Genomic DNA, 24,264 nt, shown 5'->3' with positions numbered 1-24,264 from the left:
ATGAATTTTGGACTCACCCTGTGGGTCCACAGCGTTGATGGGCCCCAGCTCGACGGGCGGGCCCATGCCATACTTGTTTTTGGCGATAACGCGGAACATGTACACCTGTCCCTCCATGATGCCCACACACTCGCACTTAGATGAGGTAGTTTCAACGGGTTGCCTCCATGTGTGCATCTTGCCGTCTTTTCGCTCCACAATGAAGCCGGTCAAATCGCTGCCTCCGTCATCCTCAGGGTCGTCCCAGTTCAGGAAGATCATCTTACGAGTGACAACAACAGGCTTCAGGTCTGTGACGGGTCCAGGGACATCTGAGGACGAAACAATGTTAGTGATCATTTTTATTTCATTACAACATTTAATTTGAAGTTAACTGTTGAGTCCTGTCCTGACTCCCTGGACTTTTAACTCACCCACAACTTCCACTCTGGTCCAGGCAGCCTTTTTGCCACTGGGGTTGCAAGCAGAGATCTGGTATTTGCCACAGTCCTTCCTCTGGACGTTCATGATTGAAACAATGCTGTCGTTTCCCTCAGTGAGAATCTCCACGCGGTCTTTGTCAGGTTTACCGTCGTCCTTGGTCCAGGTGATGGAGGGGTAGGGTTTACCTGTGACTGTAGCAGGTACACGGAGCAACTCTCCAGCTCTGATGACCAGGCCATTCTTGACGGAAAGGTCCAGTTCAATCACCGGCAACTCTGGACAACAACCAAGGAATAATGTCAGCAGCAAAAAAAGATTTATATCAACTCTGAATTAAATCACATTTAGCCTGATTACAGCCCAGTTTCGGTGTCTTTAACTTGGCTCCGTCTTGATTGTTTGTTTTTTCAGCTGACCTGCAGGATTCCTGACAAACACAGAGTCTGTGAATCCCGGTGTTCCCTCTCCTGCTGCGTTGCAGGCGATGACTCTGACCAGGTACTTGGCTCCCTCGCGGACCCCATAGACAGTGAACGCCCGGGTCTTCCAGGGACGCTCTGTAGACCTGGACCAGTCCTTGCTGCCAGCCATTGCCTAAAGACCACCAGAAAAAAGACGATTAGTCTGAAATGAAACCTTTATTCCCCTCTTTATTTTGTTCCTTAAGGATATACCACATTTAACATGAACGGTACCATTTGATTTATCATGCCAGAGTTAAAGATAATAACCTGACACAAACAAGTCAACATTAGGGGACTGTAAACTGGCTTTTGAAATGAACACAAAGTTTAAGGTATTGCTTTAATTGTGAACCAGCAGCTATAATGAAGCAGGTCTGAAAACAAATGTGAGCAAAGCCGAAGATGTAAAAAAGGCAAATTGATGGTCTGACCTTATCCACGTGGTACCCAAGGATCTCTCCCCCACCGTTGTCGGCAGGTGGGTCCCACTCCACTTCGATGGAATGGTCGGTGGTTGCGGCCACTCGGGCAACTGGTGGTCCAGGAGGTACTGCAGAAAGAACAGATTGGACCGGTTAGGACATAAGTATCCTGTTCATAACTCCTGATACTTCTTGATGATTCTAGGTTCTGAAAACTAAACTAAACAAGGTATATGCTGAATATGACCAACTGACAAACATCTGGTAATGCATATTAGCAAATGTTCAGCAGAGTCATACTCAGCACAGAATTTCAAAACAGTTTACGTACAGATCGGAGCCTGGGCTGTTTTGGGTTCAGAGGGGACACTGAACTTTCCTGGGCCGGCCTGGTTTTCAGCTGCGACCCTGAAGATGTAGGTCAGGCCTTCCAGAAGACCTTCAACGTTGAGCTCAGTGTCTGGGACGATGTTCCTGAGGACCAAGACAGAAAGGCGTCATTTAGAAAACCTTCACAGAAAAAAGATTTTTTGGTACAATTCTAACGACATGCTTCAACATTTCCCACAAACAGGATCTGTCGCCATGTTTCCTCACTTGTTCACACGTGCCCAGTGTGAGCTGTTGATCTCGCGGCGCTCCACCCAGTATCCCACAATGGGGCTGCCGTTGTCGTTCGGCTCGTTCCAGGTGACCAGCATGCTGTGGGCTGTGATATCATCAATCTCTGGCTTATCAGGAGCCTCGGGAGGATCTGAGGAGGACGAAGAGATGGGACAGCACATAAGGAATTGAGAGTAACTGTATTTTCCACTCTAAGTTCCTGTTTTTGCCACAGAAAGGGATTTTCTGCACATTTAACACAAGAAAAAAATGATATCGTTCGTACTGTTTATATAACCCTTATTTTTACTCAGTGCTTAAACGGTCAATTCTATTTCATCTCGATTCCTTCTTTCATGATTTGTTCAGAAAACTAAATCTAAAAATAATCAAACATTTAAAGCTTTGTAACTATGATAAGTTTATATGAATGTATGCCAACTAAAACCTGATTTTAATTGAGACCTACACGTGTGACACATTTTACGTTAGTATTATTAAGTGCAAATATAATAAATAGCTTAGCTGGAAGTATGAGCAGGACTAATGATAAACGGGGTCATACCAAAAGGATCCTTGGCGACGAGTGGTTTGGAGACACAGGGAGGACCAGCACCGAACTTATTCTCAGCCACGACCCTGAAGATGTACTCTTTCTTCTCAATGAGTTTGGGCACTAGGTATCTGCAGCCCCTCAGCGTGGAGGTGACGCTGCTCCAGCCGAACTCCAGCTTCGAGTTGTCCTTCTTCTCCAGAGTGTAGTTGAGGATCTCGCTGCCGCCGTCGTCGAGAGGGGGATCCCACTTGCAGACCACAGAGCTCTTCCTCACCTCCTCGAATCTGAAGTTCACAGGAGGACCGGGGATATCTGAGGAGAACAACATGAATTTAGCCTTTAGAAGAAAAAAATTCACAGCCCCTCCCGGGCAGATCCTGAACAGCCCAGAGGGAATGTAATGCCCCAGGGGGAGATGTGGTTATGGAATATTTTTAAAAACGGAACATAAACCCAATTCTCACCAAGCACGTTGACCTCGCAGGTTGCAGAGGCGATGCCGTGGTCGTTCTCCACCTTCACCATGTAGATGCCGTGGTCGGGCCGGATCGAGTCCTTGATGACAATGGAGGAAGTGCCCCTGCGGCGGTTGTCAATGGCCAGACGCTCGTTTATTGTCGGGTATTCAGACTCCTCCAACTCAAGCTCCACAGATTCCTCCTCCTTCTTCTCACCCTTCTCATCTCCTTCTTTCTTCTCTTCTCCTTCCTTCACCTCTCCCTCCTTCTTCTCAGCTTCTACCTCCTCCTTCTTCTCCTCTTCCTTCTTCTCCACCTTCTTCTTCAGGGGCTTTTCCCGTCTCTTGCGGAGGGCCTCAGGCCGTATCACCTGGTTGTTCCAGTACCAGGTGATCTCAGGGTACGGTGAGCCAGAGATGTTGGCGTCTAGTTGGATCTCGCAGCCTCGCTTCACATTGAGACCGGACTGCAGGCTGCCGCTCAGGAAAACCTTCGGTGCATCTGAGAGAGAGAACAAACGTCAATGTGAGGAACACAGAGACAGAACACAGAGACGGTCCACAGACCGACCTGGAATAATTATTCAACTCAACAGTTAATGAAGACAGTCAGTGAACTTTACTTCACAACGTGAGGAGAAAACAGTGAAACACTAAAGCTCCTCTGGAGCTCAGCAACTAACACCCAACGTTTGGTCTGAGCAGACGTGGGATCAGTCTGAGTTAGAATAAAAACCTTTGCCTCAGTTAGAGACTGTAAAACTTAGCGGTTCTCAGGAGATGATGTCATCCTTACCGACAGCGTCTGAGATCTTGACAAACAGCGTGTTGCGTGACGGCTCGCTGACCCCGGCTGCGTTTTCAGCTCTGACTCTGAAGGCGTAGTTCTTGCCCTCCGTCAGTCGTCTGACGGTGTAGGACAGGACGGGCACCAGGAAGTCGTTGCACCTCTCCCACTTGTCCTCGCCCTTTTGCTGCTTCTCCAGGACGTAGCCCATGATCTTAGAGCCGCCGTCGTACATGGGAGGCTTCCAGGTCAGAGTGATGGTGCTGGACGTGGGGTTGTGTGTCTCCACGTCCACCGGTGGGTCGGGAGCGTCTGGGACATGAGACAGAGTTCAGTTAGACATGTGCATGTCTTAAGGAATGAGGTGACCCTGTGTACAGCAGTGCTCCTTTAATAATCATGTTTCATATCAAACACGAGATGACAGAGATTTCTCTCACGTTTCTGGTCCTCTGCGATGACCGGGTTGCGGAGCTCAATGAACTCTCCTCCTCCGATCTTGTTGGCGGCCTGGACCCTGAAGTAGTATTCTCCGTTGGGGACGAGGTCTTTCACATTCCAGCTCACCTTGTTCTCTCCGGACATCATATTGACGTACGTCCTCCTGCCGGCCTCACGCCGCTGCACACACACAAAATGACATGAACAAACTCGTCTTTCAGGCTCTGACGTCACAGTTGAAACAAACATTGCAGCTCAGAAATGAAAACACTTCTGTCTCACACCTGCAGAACGTAGTGAAGAATGGGGCTGCCGCCGTCGTAGTCTGGAGGATCCCATGAAACTTTACAGGAGCTCTTTGTGATCTCAGAGGCCATGATCTCCTTACAGGGACCAGGGAGACCTGAAGACAGAGACACAGACATGTGGAAAAAGATAATCATCTGCTGAGCATCTCTGTGGTAAAGATTGTGAGCGACTAAGTACCGATGACTTTGACGTTGATGGTGGCGCTGGCGGCTCCCAGTTTGTTCTCCAGAGTCACTTTGTACACGCCGGCATCGGCGTGAAGGCTGCTGTCGACCTCCAGGTGACAGGAAGTGTACTCCTTCCTGTGGAACAGGAAGAATCCCTTTAGACACTCAACCATGAAAGAAACTGACATGATCAGTTTATTGACTGTAAATAAAAAGTATCTTGATCAATATCGAGGCCCCGTCCACACACGCCCTGGACCAATCATGATTCAGTGTCAGCTGTCAATCATCATGACGTCTCAGACTGTTTTTGATCAGAAACATGAACACGTGAACAAACATCAGAGGGGGCGGAGATTATGACCTGTACTGCAGCCAGACACCAGGGGGCAGGGCTTATGTCCATGATCATGATGATTTGTTAGTTTTCTCTGTATCACTGAATCTCTTTGAGATCTCTCTTTGTTTCTGTCGGCAGCTCAGACACACAAAAATATCTTTGTACAATTGAAAAATAATAGAAAAACAAATGTATCATCATTGATAAAGAACTGAAACCATTAAATTGGTGAAGTGTCGGCTGTGTCGAATATTGGCCAATATAAAAAAAATCTTCTTTTGATTGTGACCTTAAATAAAAAAACATATGTTCTGATTCCAAACTGAAGCGGACCTGAAGCCGAGACGTTCATCAGCCTTCAGCTCCTTCCCGTCTTTGTGCCAGGTGATCCTGGGCAAGGGGACGGCTTTGAAGGGAACTGGGATGTGCAGCTTCTCTGTTTCCACAACAACCAGGTCCAGAGTCTGGAAGTCGAGTGTTGGGTTACCTGGAAACAACAGGAATAAGGTTTGATGATTTACTGAACTTTGCACTGGGACCTTTCAGGACAGTGACGACGCTCTTACAGTCTGAGTCTTTGGCGAAGACGTTCTCAGAAATGTCGGAGGGCTCGCTTTCTCCGGCGGCGTTGATGGCCCTAACTCTCAGGATGTACTCCTTCTCAGGGATCACTCCCTCTTCCACGCGATACTTCAGCTCCTTCACTGGGCGGGAATTGACCCTCATCCACTTCTCTGTTCCGGCCTCACACATCTCGATGTGGTATCCCGTGATGCGGCAGCCGCCGTCCCTCTGCGGAGGTTTCCAGGCTATTGACAGGAAGTCCCTGCTGGCGCCGGTCACATGCAGCTCGATGGGTGGAGATGGGACACCTGGACCGGGGCAAAACAGAGGGATTTAGACTCCGTACATATCCGCTCTACTTTTATATGATTTTTAATATTATTTTTTTTCATCAGTGGACTTACCTGTAGGATCTTCGATTGTGAGGATCTCGGTGGGTTCGCTCGGATGTCCCACGCCGGCCTCGTTCTCAGCACGGACCTGGAACTGAACCTCTGTTCCCTCGATGACGTCAGTCACTCTGTACCTACAGTCTGGACCCGAGGTCTTCCCGCATTTAACCCAGCGAGTGCCGAGTTTCTCCTTCTTCTCCATTGAATATCTGGAGGCGGAGTCACAGGTAAACACACCTTCATACAATAACACCACTGACTCATAAAAGGCTCTGACTATGTTTATCATATACAATGAGCTAATCCCTCCACTGGTGCTCTTGTGTTATTATTATTCAATGTACCTGAGGATGGGTCGACCACCATCGTTTTTAGGTGCCTCCCACTGAAGGTCCACGTACTTTGTGGTCACAGTGTTGACAGTGAGGGCGTACGGTGGCCCAGGAGTGGCTGTTAAGAACAAAATCCTCGGTCAAGACCATGAACACTGTAAATGTTCTGATTTCTAAAATGAATTCATCTTAAATCAGTTAACTTTGTCTCTGACTCACTGAAAGTGTCTTTGGCCAGCACAGAGTCCTCCAGCTCGCAGAACGGGCTTACGCCCACGGCGTTCTCGGCAGCTACGCGGAACACGTACAGCGACCCCTCGTTGAGTGGGGTCACGGTGTACTTCAGCTCCTTGACGGTGGTGTCCACGACCTGCCAGCCTTTGCGCCTGACGTCACGCTTCTCCACCACGTAGTTGGTGATGGGTGAGCCACCGTCACGCTCGGGGGCGGTCCACTTCAACTCGGCACTGTTCCTGCTCACGTTGATGACGTTCAGCCAGCGAGGAGCCATGGGAGGGTCTGAGGAAACAAGCAAAAAGAGTCAAATTCATCCACTAAATAGAGATTAAAAAACGGGGGGGGGGGGTTTGTACAGTTCAATGTCAGTAATGATTAAAATGATGATGATCTGAAATCTGGATTTTTATATATAGACAGTAGTGGATAGAGTATCTCAGTGGCTCAGGACTGCCGCATGGTTTCATTTTGACTTTCGCCTGAACGATTTGTTTCAGTCGTACATGTTGTACCTTGCTACTTGGCATGTTTACCTGTTCTACAGTGTCAGCTCAATATGTTGTGTCTGTTCTAGAGCGTTAGTTTGGATCGGTATAAATTCTCAGTATAAGTTCTTACTCAGTCTCTCTTTGCAGAGCACTGGGTCGCTGGGCTCGCTGGGTTCGCTCTCCCCGGCCACATTAACGGCCCGCACCCTGAACGAGTACTCCTGCTTCTCCATCAGGCTTTTCAGGAAGTATTCCAGGGTGCTGATGTTCTCCGCCACGCGGATCCAGTCCACGGTACCGCTCTTGAGCATCTCAATGACATAGCCGTCGATCTTTGCTCCACCATCGTGCTCTGGTTTGGTCCACATCAGGAAGCAGGAAGTCTTAGCGACATCCTTCACCGTGGGCTTACCAGGAGGCCATGGAGGATCTGGAAGAGAAACAACCATGATCTTTTTAAGACACTTGAAAGGAATTTAGATTTGAATACACAACTACACTGAGTGGACGAATGTCTTTGTACCAATAGGATCTTTGACGAGGATCAGGTCCGTCTCCTTGCTGGGTTTTCCAGTTCCAGCCAGGTTCTCAGCCAGGACTCTGAACTTGTACTTCTTCCTGGTGGGAAGACCTTTGACTCTGTGGAGGAAAACACGTCACATCAACACAGTAAGATCCAACAAAGCTCAGTGTCAGACTCATACAGACAGCAGACAGTCTGACCTACCTGTAGTTGGTGTCTTTGATGGGCAGCTTGTTGCATCTGATCCACTTGTCGTGGTCGGGTTCGTATCTCTCCACCCAGTATCCTGTGATGGGGCTTCCTCCATCCTCATCGGGCTCGTACCAGGCCAGAGACAGCGAGTCCTTGGCGATGTCTGAATGCTCCAACTTATAAGGAGCTCCAGGAGTGTCTGAGGACAAGACATGAGAACTCAGTTTCACCCTGGACTTAAAGGACCTGAACCTGGGACGGACCGGTCCACTAAAGGAAAGTCTGAACTGATGACCTCTGCAACAAAGGATCATAGATCCAGAGGAATCAACTAGATTTCTCATTTGTCTGTGATTAAAACAAAGTTCTTCCACATGAGACTCTTAAATAATAAAATATTAAAAACAGGTTAACTTTGCTTTCTTTGGACGAAGCTGTTTCCCACAAAGCAAATCATCAACAAACAAATCCCTGAGATAAACCTCAGTGGTCAGGTGACGTACCGAAGGGGTATCTGGCGATGATGGACGGGTGTTCAGCAGGTGGACCAACACCAAACTGGTTCTCTGCAAAGACTCTGAAGATGTACTCCTTGAACTTGACCAGGCCCACTGCCTTGTAGGTGGTCTGTTTGACGGTGGAGGACAGACGGTGCCAGATCTCGCTGTCTGCAGCTCGGCGTTCCACAATGTAGTTGGTGACTTTTGAGCCGCCATCGTCCCGCGGAGGGTTCCAGGCCAGGAAGCAGGACTCGTTGGTGATCTCAGAGATGTCGAAAGCAGCTGGAGGACCAGGCTTATCTGTGAAAGAATATTTGACATTGAATTAGCCAGAAAATTAGAAAGTCCCTATGAAAACCTCCTGTTTTCTATTCGTTTGCTACGTTGTCAAAAGTCTTACCGAGGATGTTGACGTCGACTGTTGCAGTGGCGCGGCCGCTGCTGTTGGTTGCCTCGATGATGTAGGTGGAGGTATCGTCTCTCGTTGTCTTGGCAATAGTAACGGTGGAGTGTCCCGGCTTGGTGTCAATGGATACCCTGTCATCCGGTTTGAGGACCAGGTCGGCCTTGGTCCACTTCACCCGAGGCTCTGGCTTACCCGTCACCTCCGCGGGGAGTTCGATCTTGCTGCCGGCCTTGGCGGTCAGACCGGCCAGCAGCTTGGCGTCCAGCTGGATCTCTGGAGGTTCTGAAAGGACAACAAGAGGAGGGTCAGATCAGTCAAGTTAAAATAAAAATAATCAGTCTGTAGCAACTCAGGATTATTTTGATTTATTTCTTGATTCTGCCTGAAGGTTGAATTTGAAAGTTTGCCAGAAAAAGTTCCTGATTGGTAAAGAAACATCCTTTGTTCATCTTAGTCTACGTGATGTTTAATCCTCATCACTCTAACAAACCTTTACTATATAAGGACGAGGATCTCGGTACCTTTTGGATCAACGGCCTGGATCTCGTCTGTGGCCTTGCACGGCCGGCTGGCTCCGAGTCCGTTCAGGGCCCGGACTCTGTAGGAGTACCACTGGCACTCGATCAGACCAGTCACCTGGCACTTCAGCTCGGGCACCATGTCCCCGCAGGGCTCCCACTTATCCATTCCTCTCTGGCAGCGATCCACGTTGTATCCTCTGATGCCGCTGCCGCCGTCGTACTTTGGCGGCTCCCAGGTCAGGAAGATGCCGCTGGCCGACTTGTCCCTCCACTTCAGGTTCTCCGGAGGGTCGGGGACAGCTGGAGGAGAAAGGAGACGGAGGCGTCAGAAAGTTATTTTATTCATGGTTTCATCAACAAGATATTTTAATCCGTGGGTGGGACTCACTGGCAGGAGAGGAGATGTTGACGGGCTCGTCAATGTACGCCGGCTCTCCTGGTCCACACTTGTTGCAGGCAGTGACCCTGAACAGATACTCCTTCCCTTCAACCACGTCCGTAACAGTGAACTCCTGGTCCTGGACCCCTGTAGCCACCTGAGACACATCACACTAGACTGTCAACCCATACATGAGGATGATATGAACAGAATATAAATGTAAAATTCACACATTCAGACAGAGCTTCTATACACTGATCTATGTATCACAGTACATTGGTCAGGGGCCACTCAGGGTTAAGTGTTTTGCTCAGGGACACTTTGACACGTGTACTGGAGGATGCTGGGGATCAAACCATCGACTTTCTGTTTGATGGACAACCCGCTCTATCTCAAGAGCCACAGCCGGCCATGTTGTTAACAACTTGATTGATGTACATGAGAATGAACCGTAACTGTTGGTCCTACCTTGACCCAGGTCTTGCGGGACATGTCCCGTTTCTCCACCTGGTAGCCAGTCAGAGGACTTCCTCCGTCGTGCTCCGGCGCTTCCCAGCTCAGGTGGACGTGCTGCCGGGTCACCTCCAGGACCTTGAAGTCCTTTGGAGCACTGGGTGCAGCTGTAGAAACGAACCAGAAGAGATTTGTGCTGTAAACAGTTTCTTCATCACAAACTGCTTCAGATCAGATTAGAGACGATTGTGTTTTTACCGATGACGTTGACTTCGATCTCTCCAGAGACGGAGGTGACATTGTTCTCCAGCTGCAGGACGTAGATGCCTTTGTCAGGGCGAACGCTCGGTGTGACGATCAGTTCTGTGAACGTGGACTTGGTCATCAGACTGACGCGCTCGTCGGCGGTGGTCAGCTCTTTCTCTCCGAAGGTCCACTTGGCGATGGGGGTCGGGTATCCGCAGATGGGGACTCTGATGGTGAGAGGCTGAGGGACGATGACCTCCAGGCCGTCTTTGAAACCACTCAGGTCAAAGGCCGGACCGACTGGGGAGGGGAGAGAGAGGCACGATGTTGTGATGTAAAACTGTCACATGGCTTCTACCAGAATATTAAAGAGTCCCTGATGATGAGACTGATTAAGGGTGTCGCCTATCTCACCATGTGGGTCGTCAGCCAGCAGAGGTCCGATGAGGTTCGACGGGTCAGAGACTCCGGCGGCATTTTCAGCAAACACTCTGTAGTTGTACTTATTGCCATATTTCAGTCCAGACACCTGAAGTAAAGGAGACCTGGATTTAGTCTCAGATCTGGTCCATGAAGCAGCCATGAAAACAGATTTTATTGCACAGCATCTGGACAAAGTTTCTGTGAAGTGCTAACGTTGCCCCTTGAGAAAGGGTCAGGGAGAGTACATCCGTTACATGTCGTCAGAATTGATCTGGATCATTGTCGTACCTTGTAGAAGAGGTCGGGGCAGAGGCGGGCGTTGCAGCGCAGCCACTTCTCGCTGCCGTCCTCACAGCGTTCGATTATGTAACCGGTGATCATGCTGCCTCCGTTCTTCAGAGGAGTCTCCCAGCTGAGCTGCACCGAGCTCTTGTTCTGGTCCTGCCAGGATAGGTTCAGAGGGGGACTGGGCCGCTCTGCAGGGTCCCAACACAAACATTATGTTTGAGTGTGTGTTGAACTTAATATTTAGGATATGAAATGGGCCAATAAAGTAACAGAATGATGAATTCATTGATTACTGATCAGCTGTAAAGAACTGGTCAAACTCACCGATGGGATCCATGATCTTAACGGGTCGCGAAGCGGCGCTGGGCTTCCCGACGCCGGCTTTATTCTCGGCTTTAACTCTGAAGATGTATTCTTTGTTCTCGATGACGTCATTGACGATGGCACTGAGCTCGTCGGCCTTGGTTATCTGGATGGGCGACCACTTCACTGCCGTACGATCACGCAGCTCGATGATGTAAGAGGTGATGGGAGAGCCGCCGTCCGACACGGGAGGCTCCCAGGAGACAGTGCAGCCAAACTTGGAGACGTTTCCCACGATCACGTTCAGAGGAGCGTCGGGAACGTCTAGAGACAACAGACACGTTCAGAGACATGTGGCTCAACAGGCCTTTGATTGTTTCTGTCTTATTTTGCGTGATCCCAAAACAAATGAGGTGAACTCAAGGATCAATTCTTGGACCCTTCTGTTTTTGAATCATCTTTTATCACTGCATCATAAAAACACGTGTCTTTCATAAATCTGAGGTTGACGAAGAACATGAAACCGTGTCAATAAAATAAAGATGGCCTTCTCACCAAACTTGTTCTTGGCCTGGACCGGTTTGTCCGTCTCCACGTTGGGTCCGCTGCCGACCCGGTTCCGGGCACAGACTCTGAACAGGTACATGGAGTCTCTCTGGAGGCCGGTCACCGTGTACTCGGGGCTGTCGGCGTGCTCTGTGGCCAGTGTCCAGGTCTTTCGCTTCACATCGCGTCTCTCCACCACGTAGCCAATGACCTTGCTGCCGCCGTCGCTCTCTGGCTCCTCCCATGCAAGGCTGACCTCGCCGTCGGCGGTGTCGACCACCTGCAGGTTCTTCACGGGTCCCGGGACGTCTGTGAGCGAAACCAAGAATCATCATGATGACATGAACAACACAGGAACACTCGGGTTTCATTCGTTGTCAGGAAAGCGAGAAATGATTCTGAGATGGAAGACGAGGTGAATGGTCAAAATGTTTATATTGATTTTTCCTAGTTTCATTGACCAATCAAAGCGCTCTCTCAGACTCTCCACTTTATTTCTCCTCTTTCTGTTTGTCTGAAGTTCGTCTCTTTGTTGTCGGGAGGAAGTTACACTGGAAAACTCTGAGATCTAATTGATTTTTAACAATATCATGATTATAGATGAGTGGATAATTTACCACAAGACATTTGATTGACATATTTAAAGTTGTGATCATTTAAACCTACTTTACACTTTTTATTGTTAAAATAAAAGTTTCATCTTGTTAATGTTCATGTTACACAGTTGATGGGTTTTTTGTTATATTATAATTTTCATCAATAATAAATATATGAATTACATATAAATATAACTCATTACTTCAGTTTGTATTTCAGTACTTTTGATAAGTTTCAGTTTATTCACACCAGATACCTGGTGTGAACTGCTGGGTGCAGTTCACACCAGGTAACTGGCAGATTCATCCTCCTTTATTAGTAAAGAAGAAAATCAAACCTTTTTAAAACAGGTGAAAATAATATTTTCCATTTAGCAGCTGCTCTGGAGCTTTGGATCACATCACATGATCTTCACAAGCTGAGTAATAGTTAACCTCCTGTAGTTGACCAGTAGTTTCTCTCATTAAAGCAGATACGACTCACGGGTCACACGATTCAGAAAGTGAGATCTCACCGATGACGTCGAGGTTGATGAAGGCTTCTCCCTCTCCGTGTTTGTTCTTGATCCTGATCTTGTAGCGGCCCTGGTCTAACTTCTTGGGGTCCTTCAGCCGGTACTCTGTGCGGTCGGCGGAGGTGTAGATGTCGTCTTTGGGCAGACTCTGGTTGTCGTACAACCACTCGGCCTCAGCCTGCGGGTAGGCGCTGTAGGGGACGGCCATGACAATGGGCTTCCCGGCATCTGTGACGTAGCTCTGGTCGGTGGTCTTTATCTGAGGCACAGCTGGAGAAGGAGGGAGGAAGCAGACGCCGTCAAGAGGATGAAATCAAAGCGGTGTTGTGTCGGTGGGTCTTCCAGTCTGTCGCAGCTCTTACCTGCCAGCTCCAGCTTGGCCTTTGCATCTTTGTCCTTGACGATGACTCTGTACTCGCCCTGGTCTCGGGGTCGGATCTCACAGACCTGCAGTCTGTGGGCTTTACCTTCGCTCACCATCTGGTACTTGTCTCCCTGGACGACCGTCATGTTGTTCCTCAGCCACTTCACCTCCACTCGGTCCTTGTTGAGCTCCACCTCGAACACGATGTCCGAGCCGGGGGGTTCGAACGCGTCCTGTGGTGGTCTGACGATCTCCACGGGGGTCTCTGCGGGACAGGTGAAGAGTCATGAGGTCACTCTGAGCAGAGTCAGATCAGGAACTAGATTAGATTGAAAACACGGTGCAGTGACCTCTCACCTTCCACAAACAGTCTGGCTCTGGACCTCTTGTCGTCCACACCACAGGCGTATTCACACTCATCGTCAGGTCTGCACTCTTTGATGCGCAAGGTGCAAATCTTTCCATCTTTTTCAAAAGTGTATCTGTGAAAATTAATAAACAGAGTTAAAAAGCTCCTGGATTCAAACAAGGTTTTTGTAAGCGAGGGTGAGATCTGCCGACGTACCTCGGTCCCTCTCTGATCTCACGTCCGTTTCTGTACCACTTGACTTCTGCTTTCTCTTTGGTCAGCTTACACGAGAACTCTGCGTCTTCAAACTCTGTGATGGTCTGGTCCTTCAGGTGCACGTTGAAGTCTGTCGGCGCCTCGCTGATGATGAGCTCCGCCGTGGACTTGTTGTCCCCGGCCAGGGCGGTGTACTCGCCCTCGTCGGCCAGCGTGCAGTCTTTAATGGTCAGCGTGTGCTTGTCTTTGTCGACTCTGTAGACGACGCGTTTGCTGAAGGCGATCTCCTCGCCGGCCTTCATCCACTTCAGCGTGGCGTTGGGCCTGTTGACCTTACAGGAGAAGCTGATGGTCTTCTTCTCCTGCGTGTCGACGTCTTCCAGAGGAACCACGATCTTCAGACTCTCCTCTGCATAGAAAAACACGTTCAGTTCAAACAGAGAATCAGACTCTATACTTGTACATTTAAAAACTGGTGAAGCTCTGACCTTTGACTGTGAGGTTGCCCGAGCTCTTGGCCTGTTCTCCTCTCTGATTGGTCAGGCTGATGGTGTAGTTGGCCTCATCGGCCTTCTGGGCGTCTCTGACCCTCAGAGAGAAGACGTTGTCTCTCTGCACCATCACGTACTTGCTGCTCTCGAACAGCGTTTCCTCGTTCTTCAGCCACTTGGCCTTCGCTCCCTCTGAGTTCACCTCGCAGTTCAGGACGACCTCCTGACCTTCTTTGGCCTCTGTGTCCTTCAGCGGCGTGATGATCCTCAGCTTCTCTGCAGGCAGAAGAAAACACATCAGATGCTGATGTCACTCTTCAGAACAGTTTAATTAATTATATTCATCATTAAAATGATTAATGAAACATTACAACGAGTTTACCAGAGAAGGAAAACTAAGGTGAGCTGATGTTTGAATCAGGTTTGGGTTGACATGTGTTCTGTACGTTTACTGGCGTCTTACCAAGCACCGTGAGGTCGGCGCTAGCCCGGGTCGCTCCGATCATCACCACGTATCCGCCCTCGTCCTTCAGCTCGCTGTCCTTGATGAGCAGCGTTCGCCTCTTGCCGTCACTCAACATCAGGTACTTCTCTCCCGCCTCCAGCTCCTTGTCGTCTTTAAGCCACTTGACCTCGTAGGTTTCCTTGGAGACGGAGCAGGTGAACTCCACCTTCTCGCCCTCCACCACTTCCTGGCTCTGAGGCCTGGAGATGAACTCGGCCGCCAGTTCTGCAACACACAGTGATGGAGATGTCGGAGGTCAGATGGTGAAACAGCAGACTGTCCCCAGATCAGTTTATCAACATATTAGTGCTTATTAATGTGCAGATGGTTTCTATTGTTTCACTGTTCACACCGTTAATCTTGAGGTTTGCCGAGGTCTTGACACTCGGACTCAGTCTGCAGTTGTAGTCTCCGGCGTCGGCCATCTTCAGGTCCTGGATGAGGAGGATCCTCCTCTTCCCATCCACGATGTTCTCGTGGCGGCCGCCCTCCGGCAGCTCCTCGTCACCTTTGTACCAGGTGACGTCGGCGCCGGGCTTGGAGACCTCGCAGATCAGCTTTACGCTGTCCGTCTCGGTGCCGTCCACGTTGGACAGGTTCTTGGTAAAGCGAGCCTCCTCCTCTGCAGACAGGGAGACAAAGGTTCAGAGATCAGAGGAGTTTTTACAGAAACGCAGGATCTGAATTCACAGCAGCGCAAACACGTCTCGTAAGAAACATGAGAAAGAATATAAATATCAACACGACAAAAAGCGCAATCGACAGCTGTGATTACATTTCTATATTTAAATTAAAATCTAAAACAATATTTGCATGTGATCAGTGTTTCAGTTTCTCTGCCTGAGAAGACAAAGAGTCAGAGTCATGCACCTGAAAACGTAACTGGAGACAAATTCTATTTTCATATTTCCGTAGCTCCTGCAACAGGTGTGTATCAAGTGTCAACGTTGGACTTGAGTGAGGGGGCTTCACTTTAAATATGAGTTTATAGTAATGAAGATATTCTCTGTCTGAAACTTTGACTCTGTGACATTTCTTGAATTCATTTTTTGAATAAACTGAACAAAATAAGTTTTGCTTTTAGCAACTTCACTGAGTTTCTTATTAATTTGGGCTCAGTACTCAAGGAGACAAACAAGAACAGTTTTCACTTTTCTTAACTTTATTTCAGTGCGAAAGTGAAGTTTGTGGTTCTTACCGACAACCGTGAGCATCCCGGAGGACTTGCAGGTCTTTGCGTCACATTCATATTCAGCCTCGTCGTCAAACACCGACTTGTGGACGATGAGGACGTGTTGGCGACCTTGAGCAACAATCTCGTACTTTTTACCCTTTCTGATTTCACTTCCGTCCTTGAACCAGCGGACCTGCGAGCCGGACAGGAAGAGGACGCGTCAGAAATGGGAAGCTGTGACTCACCAGCGTCGTGTGGACGAACAGACGGAGCAGCTCACCTTGATGTCCCCTCTGGAGACTTCACATTCAAACCTGGCGGTTTCCTTCTCTCTGACCTCGACATCGTGGAGTGGCTTCGAGAACTCAACCTGTGGAGCTGTCAACACAAACAAAGAGTGGTCAACAACAGAACTCTGGTCCGTCTCTGTCTTGATAAGACTCCTCTGAGGGACACGAACCAAACGTCCCTGAACTTCTACTGAGGCTTCCTCAAGTCAAACCGTCATCCGATCAACTCACGTTCAACGTTGAGGAAGCAGGAGGTCTTGAATTCTTTAGCGTCACAGGTGTACGTCCTTGCGTCGTCCAGACAGCAGTCGTGGATGACCAGCGCCCTCTTGCGGCCGTCGACGATCGTCTCGTACTTTTTGGTCTTTCTGATCTCCTGTCCGTCCTTGAACCATTGTACCTCTGCATTCTCTCTGGACACTTCACACTCCAGCGTGGCGACGGCCTCTTCCTCCACCGTCTGGTCCTCCAGAGGCTTTGTGAACTCTACCGCCGGCTCTGAACACGAGACAACACACAGGACGGTTAGAAACCTGAGGGATCATCATCATTACGCAGACAACACTTCCTTTAAACATCAGTTGTCTGACAGAAATTAAGTGCTGGACGTCCCACAACCTTCTCAAGAGAAATGTCTGTCGGACCTGCTGTCACAAACAAACCACATCACGTGACTGATCTGGAGAAGGTCCTGGATGCTTTGACTTCATCAGAGAAACATACTGGAGGGGGCATGTCTGCCCTCTGTGATGTCACAGTGCACAGTGCACGTCCTTGATCAGGATCTTACCTCGGACGCTGAGCGACGCCTCGGCCTGGAAGTCTTTGGCGGTGATTTTGATTTGTCCAGCTTCATTCAGCTGGACGTCCCTCAGAGTCAGACTGTGGACGTTACCCTCCACCTTCAGCACCACCTGTCAGGTAAGACAGAGGGTTACTGCCCCGAACACAGCCTGTCAGGTAAGAGAGAGGCTTACTGCCCCGAACAACGCGTGCAGTGTTTCCTCTAGGATTTTTTCCAGCAGCTAGGGCAGGCTTGAATGTTTCCAATTACGATTCTGCTTATCAATACCAGTTCTTATAGGAAAAATTTCCTGCCACAAGCCATTAGACTGTACAACACCTCCCACTCTGGACGCTGTTTTACACAAATCCAACACATTTTCACCTGAATGTCATCTAAGCACATTACTGGTAACTGATTACACACTTGCACTGATATTATGTACATTCTTTATATTTATATTACTCATATTTGTATAGTTTTGCAGTTCTTATATTTTTACATTTGTATTTCTCTACGGTGTGTTGTGTGAAAGATACCTGATGCTGCAACACCGGAATTTACCAGTTTGTGATCAATAAAGTTTGACGATCTATCTCAAGTCAGATTCAACGAAAATAAGTCCAATAAAGCAGCAATGGGGCAAATATAATAACTAAAGTGCATCAGTGCAACACATCTAACTGCATGTTAAAGATCTCTACTGGAGGAGCCTATCAGCAGACTGTCAGCTGCAGGACAACCAACACTGCAGCTACACTGCTCCAAATCAATGTGTGCTCCTTAAATGTTGGTTCAGATTCGAGGTGCGACCTGACCTGCAGCTAATAAACTTCCCGCATCTACTGCACTTTGCCTTGTTGTCGCTTTAAGTACAGTCAGACTTTTGACCGTTTAACCTGGTCCATGTTTCACTCAGACGTTAGCATGAATGCTACTTGCTAGGTCCTATCAAAACAGAGGCGCAGTTACGTTTTAATAATTGATTGGAAATCAAGTGTTTATACTCGTTCCAAGCAGCTTCACCGGGAAATGTTAACTTCTAATAACATCTCATTCACGGCTGTGCCCTGAGCGTTGTCCTGAGCGTTGCCTCCTAGGTTCAACATGGTCCACAGAATTTAGGACCCAGAAATTGATGTGGGGTTTTTTACCTGCAGTTTTCTCGGCCCTCAGTGCTGTTTGTGAGGTAGAGAAGACACCGAGTTGGGACTGAGCCCTGACAGCTGAGACCAACAGACAGCTGCTTCCTTCCCCCGATTTAAACTGCACGACCTCTGACCCCTGCCGGCTGATTTTACCACACATCACACTGAGCTGCCTGGGGGGGGGGGGGGGGGGGGGGGTCTGAAGTTCATGACATGAAATAGTCTGATTTTATTTTCATCTCTCTGTTGCTTCAAACTTTGAACTCATTATGTTAAGTAAAGTTCAGATATTAACTTTGGGTTTTAAACACTTGTGTCTCTGATTCATAACAGTTTCAATTCTTTTCAGACGAGTTTAACTCGAGAGTCGTTATAGATCCAGAAAACAAAAGTTCATGTGAGTAGGATCAAAATTAAAGAGTTTAAAACACTGATAAATGTGTTCATAGATTATTATGTTGTATGAGGTTGATTTTAAACCACAGCCATTTGATGCAGCGTTGAATGTAACAGGCAGTGAATCACAATTGCACAACCCAGAGAGAGATCGAGTGTCTGGACCTCAGTTCTCAGGTTTCATCTGATTATCAAACTAATCCTGTGAAATGGCTGTAGCTCGTTTCTGTCACTCACTCACATGAGCTCCGTCCGACTCATGTCTCTGCCTGAAACCAGCAAACATCTCAACACAAGCACAAAAACACAGTCATGTGATTTTAAAGTGAAGCAGTCGAGCGGCTCCTGTTGCCACCTGCCCTGCGCCTCAACCTCCTGCAGCTGTTAAAAATAACCCGGCAGAAACGCTTGCAGGGCAGAAAAGCCTCCCTCCCTGCGTTCTCTCAAAACCAGGATCGAATGCTCAGCTGCAATCCTGAACCTCCACCAACAGGCCCTTATATGAAGACTGGCTGAGGCTGAACATTGTGTTGTAGTGGAGACTAAACTGCTGCAGGAGAACCAGGACCAGGACCTGGACCAGGCCTGGACTCGTCACTTTAAAAGATGTCAACAGGTCTTGAGTTACAAGTGAAGGTGTGTTGGGACTTACTCTGTCGCTTGGCTCCAGCTTGGTTCCCCCCAGGAACCACTCGACAGCGATGCCTTCGTACGAAAGCTCACACTCGAAGGTAGCGGTCTCTCCAGCGGTCACGGCGACATCCTTCAGAGGCCTCGCCAGGCTGATCACTCGGGCTTTGGATTGGGGAGAAGACATGGTTAGCCACCCCTGAAACAGGTCAATAGATCCAAAAAATCCCAAGAGAGAAACAGCTAATCCTCAGTGGCTAATCCTCATGGTGGTCGTCTGAAGGCCCGCGGCTGGACGCCCTCAGGACAACTGAACACCGCCGCTCTGGGACTCGGCACTGGGGACCGGGTTCATTAGCATGCGACCTGCCGTCAGATGAATATGGCCGACAGAGACCAGTGAGAGGTCGTGTTGCTTCCTGGCCCCTGCCAATCACTGCGAACCTGCTCTAGATAAGGCATGTGGCTTCTAAAATAACCAGGGGGCCTGATTGGCCGAGAGCCCACTTCTGCCAAACCCATCAGGGGAAGACAATCTGCTCCTGTCAATCACCACCCTGCAATTTTCCTGGAAAAGGAGAATGTGGAGTTACCCAACGCCACGCTGCCGCTGGTGTCATAACACAGACGTGTTCCAGTGTTGTGGGAGTTCTGGTAATGCGGGCTCGGATCACGGACGTTGGCCCGGATTAACAAGCTGCACCAACTATTTACAACAGGCTTCTTCACGTGCCTCAGTAAAGCCCAGTCGAACGACATCTGGCAGAGAGTTCAGTCAATCAGCTGAGACTTACACTCACGCTCTGGATTTAATTAACAGCTCATAAAAAATCGAACTCATCCTCAGCTTCTTTGCAGAAAATACAGCTTCTTTTTCTTCTGGCTAAATTACACGATTTCTAATGTAAAACATTTTTTTGTGATTTCTGGAGAAACCCTCCGAGACTGTGAGAGGACGTCTGTGGAACGTCTCTCACCTTTGACCCTGAGCTGAGCCGAGGATTTGGCGTTTGCTGCCGAGAAGTCGACGCTTCCCGCCATGTCCTTCCTGCAGTTGAGCAGGATCAACATGTGTCGCGGCCCCTCCTCCTTGATCTCCACGTCCTGAGGACAAACATCAGAACTTAAGAGGACGGGACCAGGAGACGTGATGATCGTGTGGAGTTTAAATTAAAATGAAGTGTGATCTCACAGCCGACGGGTGGAGCGGCTCGCCCTTCAGTTTCCAGGTGGCGTGAAGGTCCTCCTCAGAAATCTCCGTCTCAAACTTGGCGGTCTCCGTCTCTGTGACCTCCACGCTGTACAGCGGGCGGACCACCTTGATGTCGCGCTCTGCGGAGGCGTAAAAAACGTTAGAGGAAACGCTGCAGGCACTGTAGCTGAGCGAGTCCAGAGGGGGTTAGGGTTAGAGACGAGAGATGAGCAGCTGACGCTCATTCAGAGCGACTTACACTTTGAGCAAAAGCAGAACAGGTTGAGTTCAACTCCTGACGATGATCACAGATCTTCATCCTCATCATGATCAGCTGATCAGGACATTCAGTAACTAACATTTATCCTCTGTGTCAAGAATCTTTTCTATCAAAATTAAAATTTAAAAAATCCTAAACATAAAAGTTAATTTAAAATATTTCTGTTTAAATTTGTGAATGTCAAACATTATAAAAACATTTATAGAAGCATCTGCTTTGTTTCTCATTGTTTTTGAATTTACATATTAAAGTAACTGAAGAGAACTTAATTAACATGTTATTAATATTACGAACACTGAAAATATCATTTGGATCCTGATCCTTTGTTTGGTTTATGTTATTTTTTTCAAATTGTTTTTATTAAAAATAAAATAGATGAATATATTTTTGAAAAATCAATTTGTGGGATATTGATTGAATATTTAAAAAAAAATTAAAATAATTAGTGTTGTAAAGTATATGACTGTAAACATGGACGACATGAGCATTATAATTCTGTCTCCACAGAGGTCAGGGGGCACAGGATCCTCAGGTGTTGCTCAACATTAAACAGCAATAGACACAGAGATGAAAGATGGAGGGGGGGCGGGGCTTTGGTCAATGGCGATGGGCGGATTCTGCAGTCCTGACCAGGGTCTGGGGGTGAAGCCGGATCACAGCAGGTATTACCTTCTATGTTCAGGTCGGCAGCGGTCTTGTCGGTGCCACAGTCGCAGGTGTACGACCCCATGTGGCTTTTCGCCGTCCTCTTGATGACCAACACGCGCTTCCTGCCATCTGATTGGAGGAGAACGTTCTTGGAGAGAGAGATTTCGGTACCATCTTTGAACCATCTGACCTCGCTGCCGGCTTTGCTCAGCTCACAGGACAGAGTCACCTCGTCCTTCTCGACGGCCGTGTAGTTCTGGAGCTTCGCTGTGAAATACAAGTCGCCCTCTGCAGGACGACACCAGCAACAACCACAGACAAGCAACAGTTAAAACAAACACGAGAAGCAGATACAGACACGCAGCTGTGGAGAAGACATGTGGAACAGGTCGGCAGTGTGTTGGTGTATATGTGAGTTACAGGTTTTTACAGCAGCTTGGTTGTTCCAGTTTGTGATGGACACAGTGAATCACCAGTAAGGGATTTACTGATCCTCTTCAGCCGCATCCTTCCAGAAAACCATACTAACCGAGCACGTTGAGCGTGGCCTCGCACGTCTTGCCCATGGCCTCCACTTTGATCATGGACGTGTCGTCGATGGTGACCTCCTTGAAGGCCAGTGTGTGGACCCTTCCCTCCTCCGACATGTGCACCACCTTGCTGGGATGCAGCCGCATGTCGTTTTTGTACCAGACCACTGGGATTTTTTCATGAGAGAGTTCAACGCTGAACTCTGCGGTTTCTCGTTCCTTCACGGTCACGTCTTTAATCGGCTTGATAAATTCAAGGCGAATACCTGACAAACAGAAATTATAAATGTATATATATTTCTATATAACGGGAATTTAACAAAGTTGGTCCACGGAGAAACATATGAAGAATAAGACTATTTCATGAAAGCCTTCGTGTTTGGTTTAAATATTTCTTGTGTCCAAGTGAAAGTTTTGGCATGATGATAGCGCCAGAGGAAGGTGAGGTGGAGTTGTAGTTGGGATATTCATCACATGAAATTGTCTGACTCAATTTACCTTTGATAATCAACTTTCCAGATGTCCTCTTGTCTTCAGCCTCAAACATGTATTTGGCTTCGTCCTCGTACTTGGCAGATTTCACAACAAGACTGTGTCTCATTCCGTCCACCAGGAGCTCAAACCTGTCGTCATTCGACAACTCCTGACTTCCCTTTAGCCAACGGAAGCTTTTGGGTTCTCTAGAAATTTCCAGATCGAACTTTGCCTCGTCCTTTTCATACACATGCACGTCAGCCAGAGGCGTAATGAATGAAACAGGGAGTTCTGTTGATGCAGACACACAGTTAACATCAAGGTGTGGATCGAGTTCTGAGACAAAAACACTTTGGGTCACGTCTTATTTATCCACATAAGTTTGGGTTGCTTTGGATATGAAGCACCCCAGAAGTAAGACATACGAATGTGTTAAGATTCTGCACAAAAAGGTCGTTTGAGGAAGTGAACGCTCACCCTTCACTTTCAGGTTCGCAGAACACTTGGCGTTAGCTGCGGTGAACGACACCTCGCCTGTCAGAGGCACTTTGCAGTTGTACAAGACCAAAGTGTGTTTGGCACCGTCCTCCACAATCTCAACGTCCTGCAGACGACCAACAAACCTCAGCATTTCAGCAACAACATGAGGACTCATAGAAACGTGATCAGAGGAAGGTGTGGTCAATTCATTTTCATTCGACAGCTAACACGAGTTCCCGTCCCTGACAAGTTTGATATGTGAAGCTTTACCAAGTCAGAATGAAAGTGAATGGGGGTGAGAGATGCATTTTACTGAGACGTACAGCGGACGGACTGAGGACGTCTCCGTTAAGTCTCCACTGGCCGTGGACGTCGTCCTCGCTGAGCTCGACCTGGAACCGAGCCGTCTCTCCGTCAAACACTTCAACGCCGTACAGCGGTCGAACCACCTTGATGTGGCGAGCTGACGTTCAAGAGAGGGAACATTCAGCCTTTTAACAATTAACATACAGACACACTTTATAAACAAGACATATACTGTAAATACACAATACAGACGGACAGATATAACACAGAAACCTTTAGTTTACGTCTCATATAAAACCTCCTTTATTGTGCTTCATAGGACTTCAAATAACTAATGCAAGTTCACACTAGACAATTTCAAGCCTGATTTTACACCGCTCGCCATTTCGCTGTGTGAACTACCAACACCGATATCTGCCAGATATCTCGCAGGCTAAATATCTGGACTTGTCGGTGAGCACAAATCTTGCAGTGTGAACTGGCAGCTAGTGCGTCGACTACTACGTCATTGGCTTTGACGCACTACAGCCAGTGACAGCGAAGACGACACTGAGTGGGTGTATCGTGTCACTTCTCCGTGTTTTGAGGTGACAAAACGTACTTTGGAGACCAGAGAGACGCTTGTTGAGGATTTCTCCCATAAAGGATGGTGTGGTGTGTGACCCCAGCATGACGACTGAAGCCTCGCAATCACAAGACATCCGGACGTGTAGTATGAATGGTATAGCGATCTGATGACTGCTACTGAGCTGAAGTGGATCTCAGAGCCGACTCTCTCAGTGGGAGTAAAATTTACCGTCTTTACTTGTGCTGAAGGTGTTGATACGCTGTGGCAACCGCCATAAAATATAACATGACCCCCAGGTTAAAAAGTGAGTTTAGTTCCTGTTGCGCCCGTTCTTTACACTATTCTCTACATTCTGATCTAAATGTCTGTGGATTCCAGGATGTTGGTCGACACTCGGATCAGTCAGAGCTCGTCACTTGTCTATGTTGTGTTAGAGACTAACTGACATAGTGAGCCTGACCTGATGGTGTAACCGAGGTATTGCAATAACCGTCCTAGATATCAAGTGGAACTTCTGAAGAGCCATTTGGTTCAATATGGGTCAAATAAGCCACAGTTCTTCAGAA

General features: G+C 48.2%; 1 protein-coding gene across 11 annotated transcripts in view; it reads right to left on the bottom strand.

Moving 5' to 3' along the window:
• The window catches only part of ttn.2 (titin, tandem duplicate 2), a 188,528-nt gene that overhangs the window by 72,378 nt on the left and 91,886 nt on the right, over window positions 1-24,264 (bottom strand). For all 11 annotated transcript variants that reach the window (XM_047337112.1, XM_047337113.1, XM_047337114.1 and 8 more), the window contains 42 exons: window positions 19,243-19,385; window positions 17,053-17,176; window positions 16,494-16,760; window positions 16,253-16,350; window positions 15,997-16,165; window positions 15,151-15,420; window positions 14,757-15,023; window positions 14,291-14,569; window positions 13,803-14,211; window positions 13,595-13,719; window positions 13,236-13,502; window positions 12,874-13,143; window positions 11,772-12,071; window positions 11,238-11,540; window positions 10,914-11,101; window positions 10,617-10,731; window positions 10,215-10,502; window positions 9,972-10,123; window positions 9,513-9,660; window positions 9,125-9,424; window positions 8,598-8,885; window positions 8,201-8,497; window positions 7,710-7,896; window positions 7,506-7,621; window positions 7,113-7,412; window positions 6,477-6,776; window positions 6,270-6,375; window positions 5,938-6,134; window positions 5,536-5,841; window positions 5,303-5,456; window positions 4,640-4,764; window positions 4,438-4,556; window positions 4,153-4,333; window positions 3,722-4,024; window positions 2,933-3,427; window positions 2,478-2,780; window positions 1,907-2,063; window positions 1,641-1,783; window positions 1,319-1,437; window positions 840-1,017; window positions 414-698; window positions 18-311 (listed from right to left, as the gene is read on the bottom strand). In XM_047337112.1, coding sequence (XP_047193068.1) covers window positions 18-311; window positions 414-698; window positions 840-1,017; window positions 1,319-1,437; window positions 1,641-1,783; window positions 1,907-2,063; window positions 2,478-2,780; window positions 2,933-3,427; window positions 3,722-4,024; window positions 4,153-4,333; window positions 4,438-4,556; window positions 4,640-4,764; window positions 5,303-5,456; window positions 5,536-5,841; window positions 5,938-6,134; window positions 6,270-6,375; window positions 6,477-6,776; window positions 7,113-7,412; window positions 7,506-7,621; window positions 7,710-7,896; window positions 8,201-8,497; window positions 8,598-8,885; window positions 9,125-9,424; window positions 9,513-9,660; window positions 9,972-10,123; window positions 10,215-10,502; window positions 10,617-10,731; window positions 10,914-11,101; window positions 11,238-11,540; window positions 11,772-12,071; window positions 12,874-13,143; window positions 13,236-13,502; window positions 13,595-13,719; window positions 13,803-14,211; window positions 14,291-14,569; window positions 14,757-15,023; window positions 15,151-15,420; window positions 15,997-16,165; window positions 16,253-16,350; window positions 16,494-16,760; window positions 17,053-17,176; window positions 19,243-19,385 — 9,435 coding nt within the window. The remainder of the gene's footprint in view (window positions 1-17; window positions 312-413; window positions 699-839; window positions 1,018-1,318; window positions 1,438-1,640; window positions 1,784-1,906; window positions 2,064-2,477; window positions 2,781-2,932; window positions 3,428-3,721; window positions 4,025-4,152; window positions 4,334-4,437; window positions 4,557-4,639; window positions 4,765-5,302; window positions 5,457-5,535; window positions 5,842-5,937; window positions 6,135-6,269; window positions 6,376-6,476; window positions 6,777-7,112; window positions 7,413-7,505; window positions 7,622-7,709; window positions 7,897-8,200; window positions 8,498-8,597; window positions 8,886-9,124; window positions 9,425-9,512; window positions 9,661-9,971; window positions 10,124-10,214; window positions 10,503-10,616; window positions 10,732-10,913; window positions 11,102-11,237; window positions 11,541-11,771; window positions 12,072-12,873; window positions 13,144-13,235; window positions 13,503-13,594; window positions 13,720-13,802; window positions 14,212-14,290; window positions 14,570-14,756; window positions 15,024-15,150; window positions 15,421-15,996; window positions 16,166-16,252; window positions 16,351-16,493; window positions 16,761-17,052; window positions 17,177-19,242; window positions 19,386-24,264) is intronic.

Source organism: Scophthalmus maximus, chromosome 14, assembly GCF_022379125.1.
Source record: "Scophthalmus maximus strain ysfricsl-2021 chromosome 14, ASM2237912v1, whole genome shotgun sequence".
NCBI lineage: Eukaryota > Metazoa > Chordata > Actinopteri > Pleuronectiformes > Scophthalmidae > Scophthalmus > Scophthalmus maximus.
Note: the sequence above shows the minus strand (reverse complement) of the source record. Positions and strands in the feature narration are given on the sequence as shown.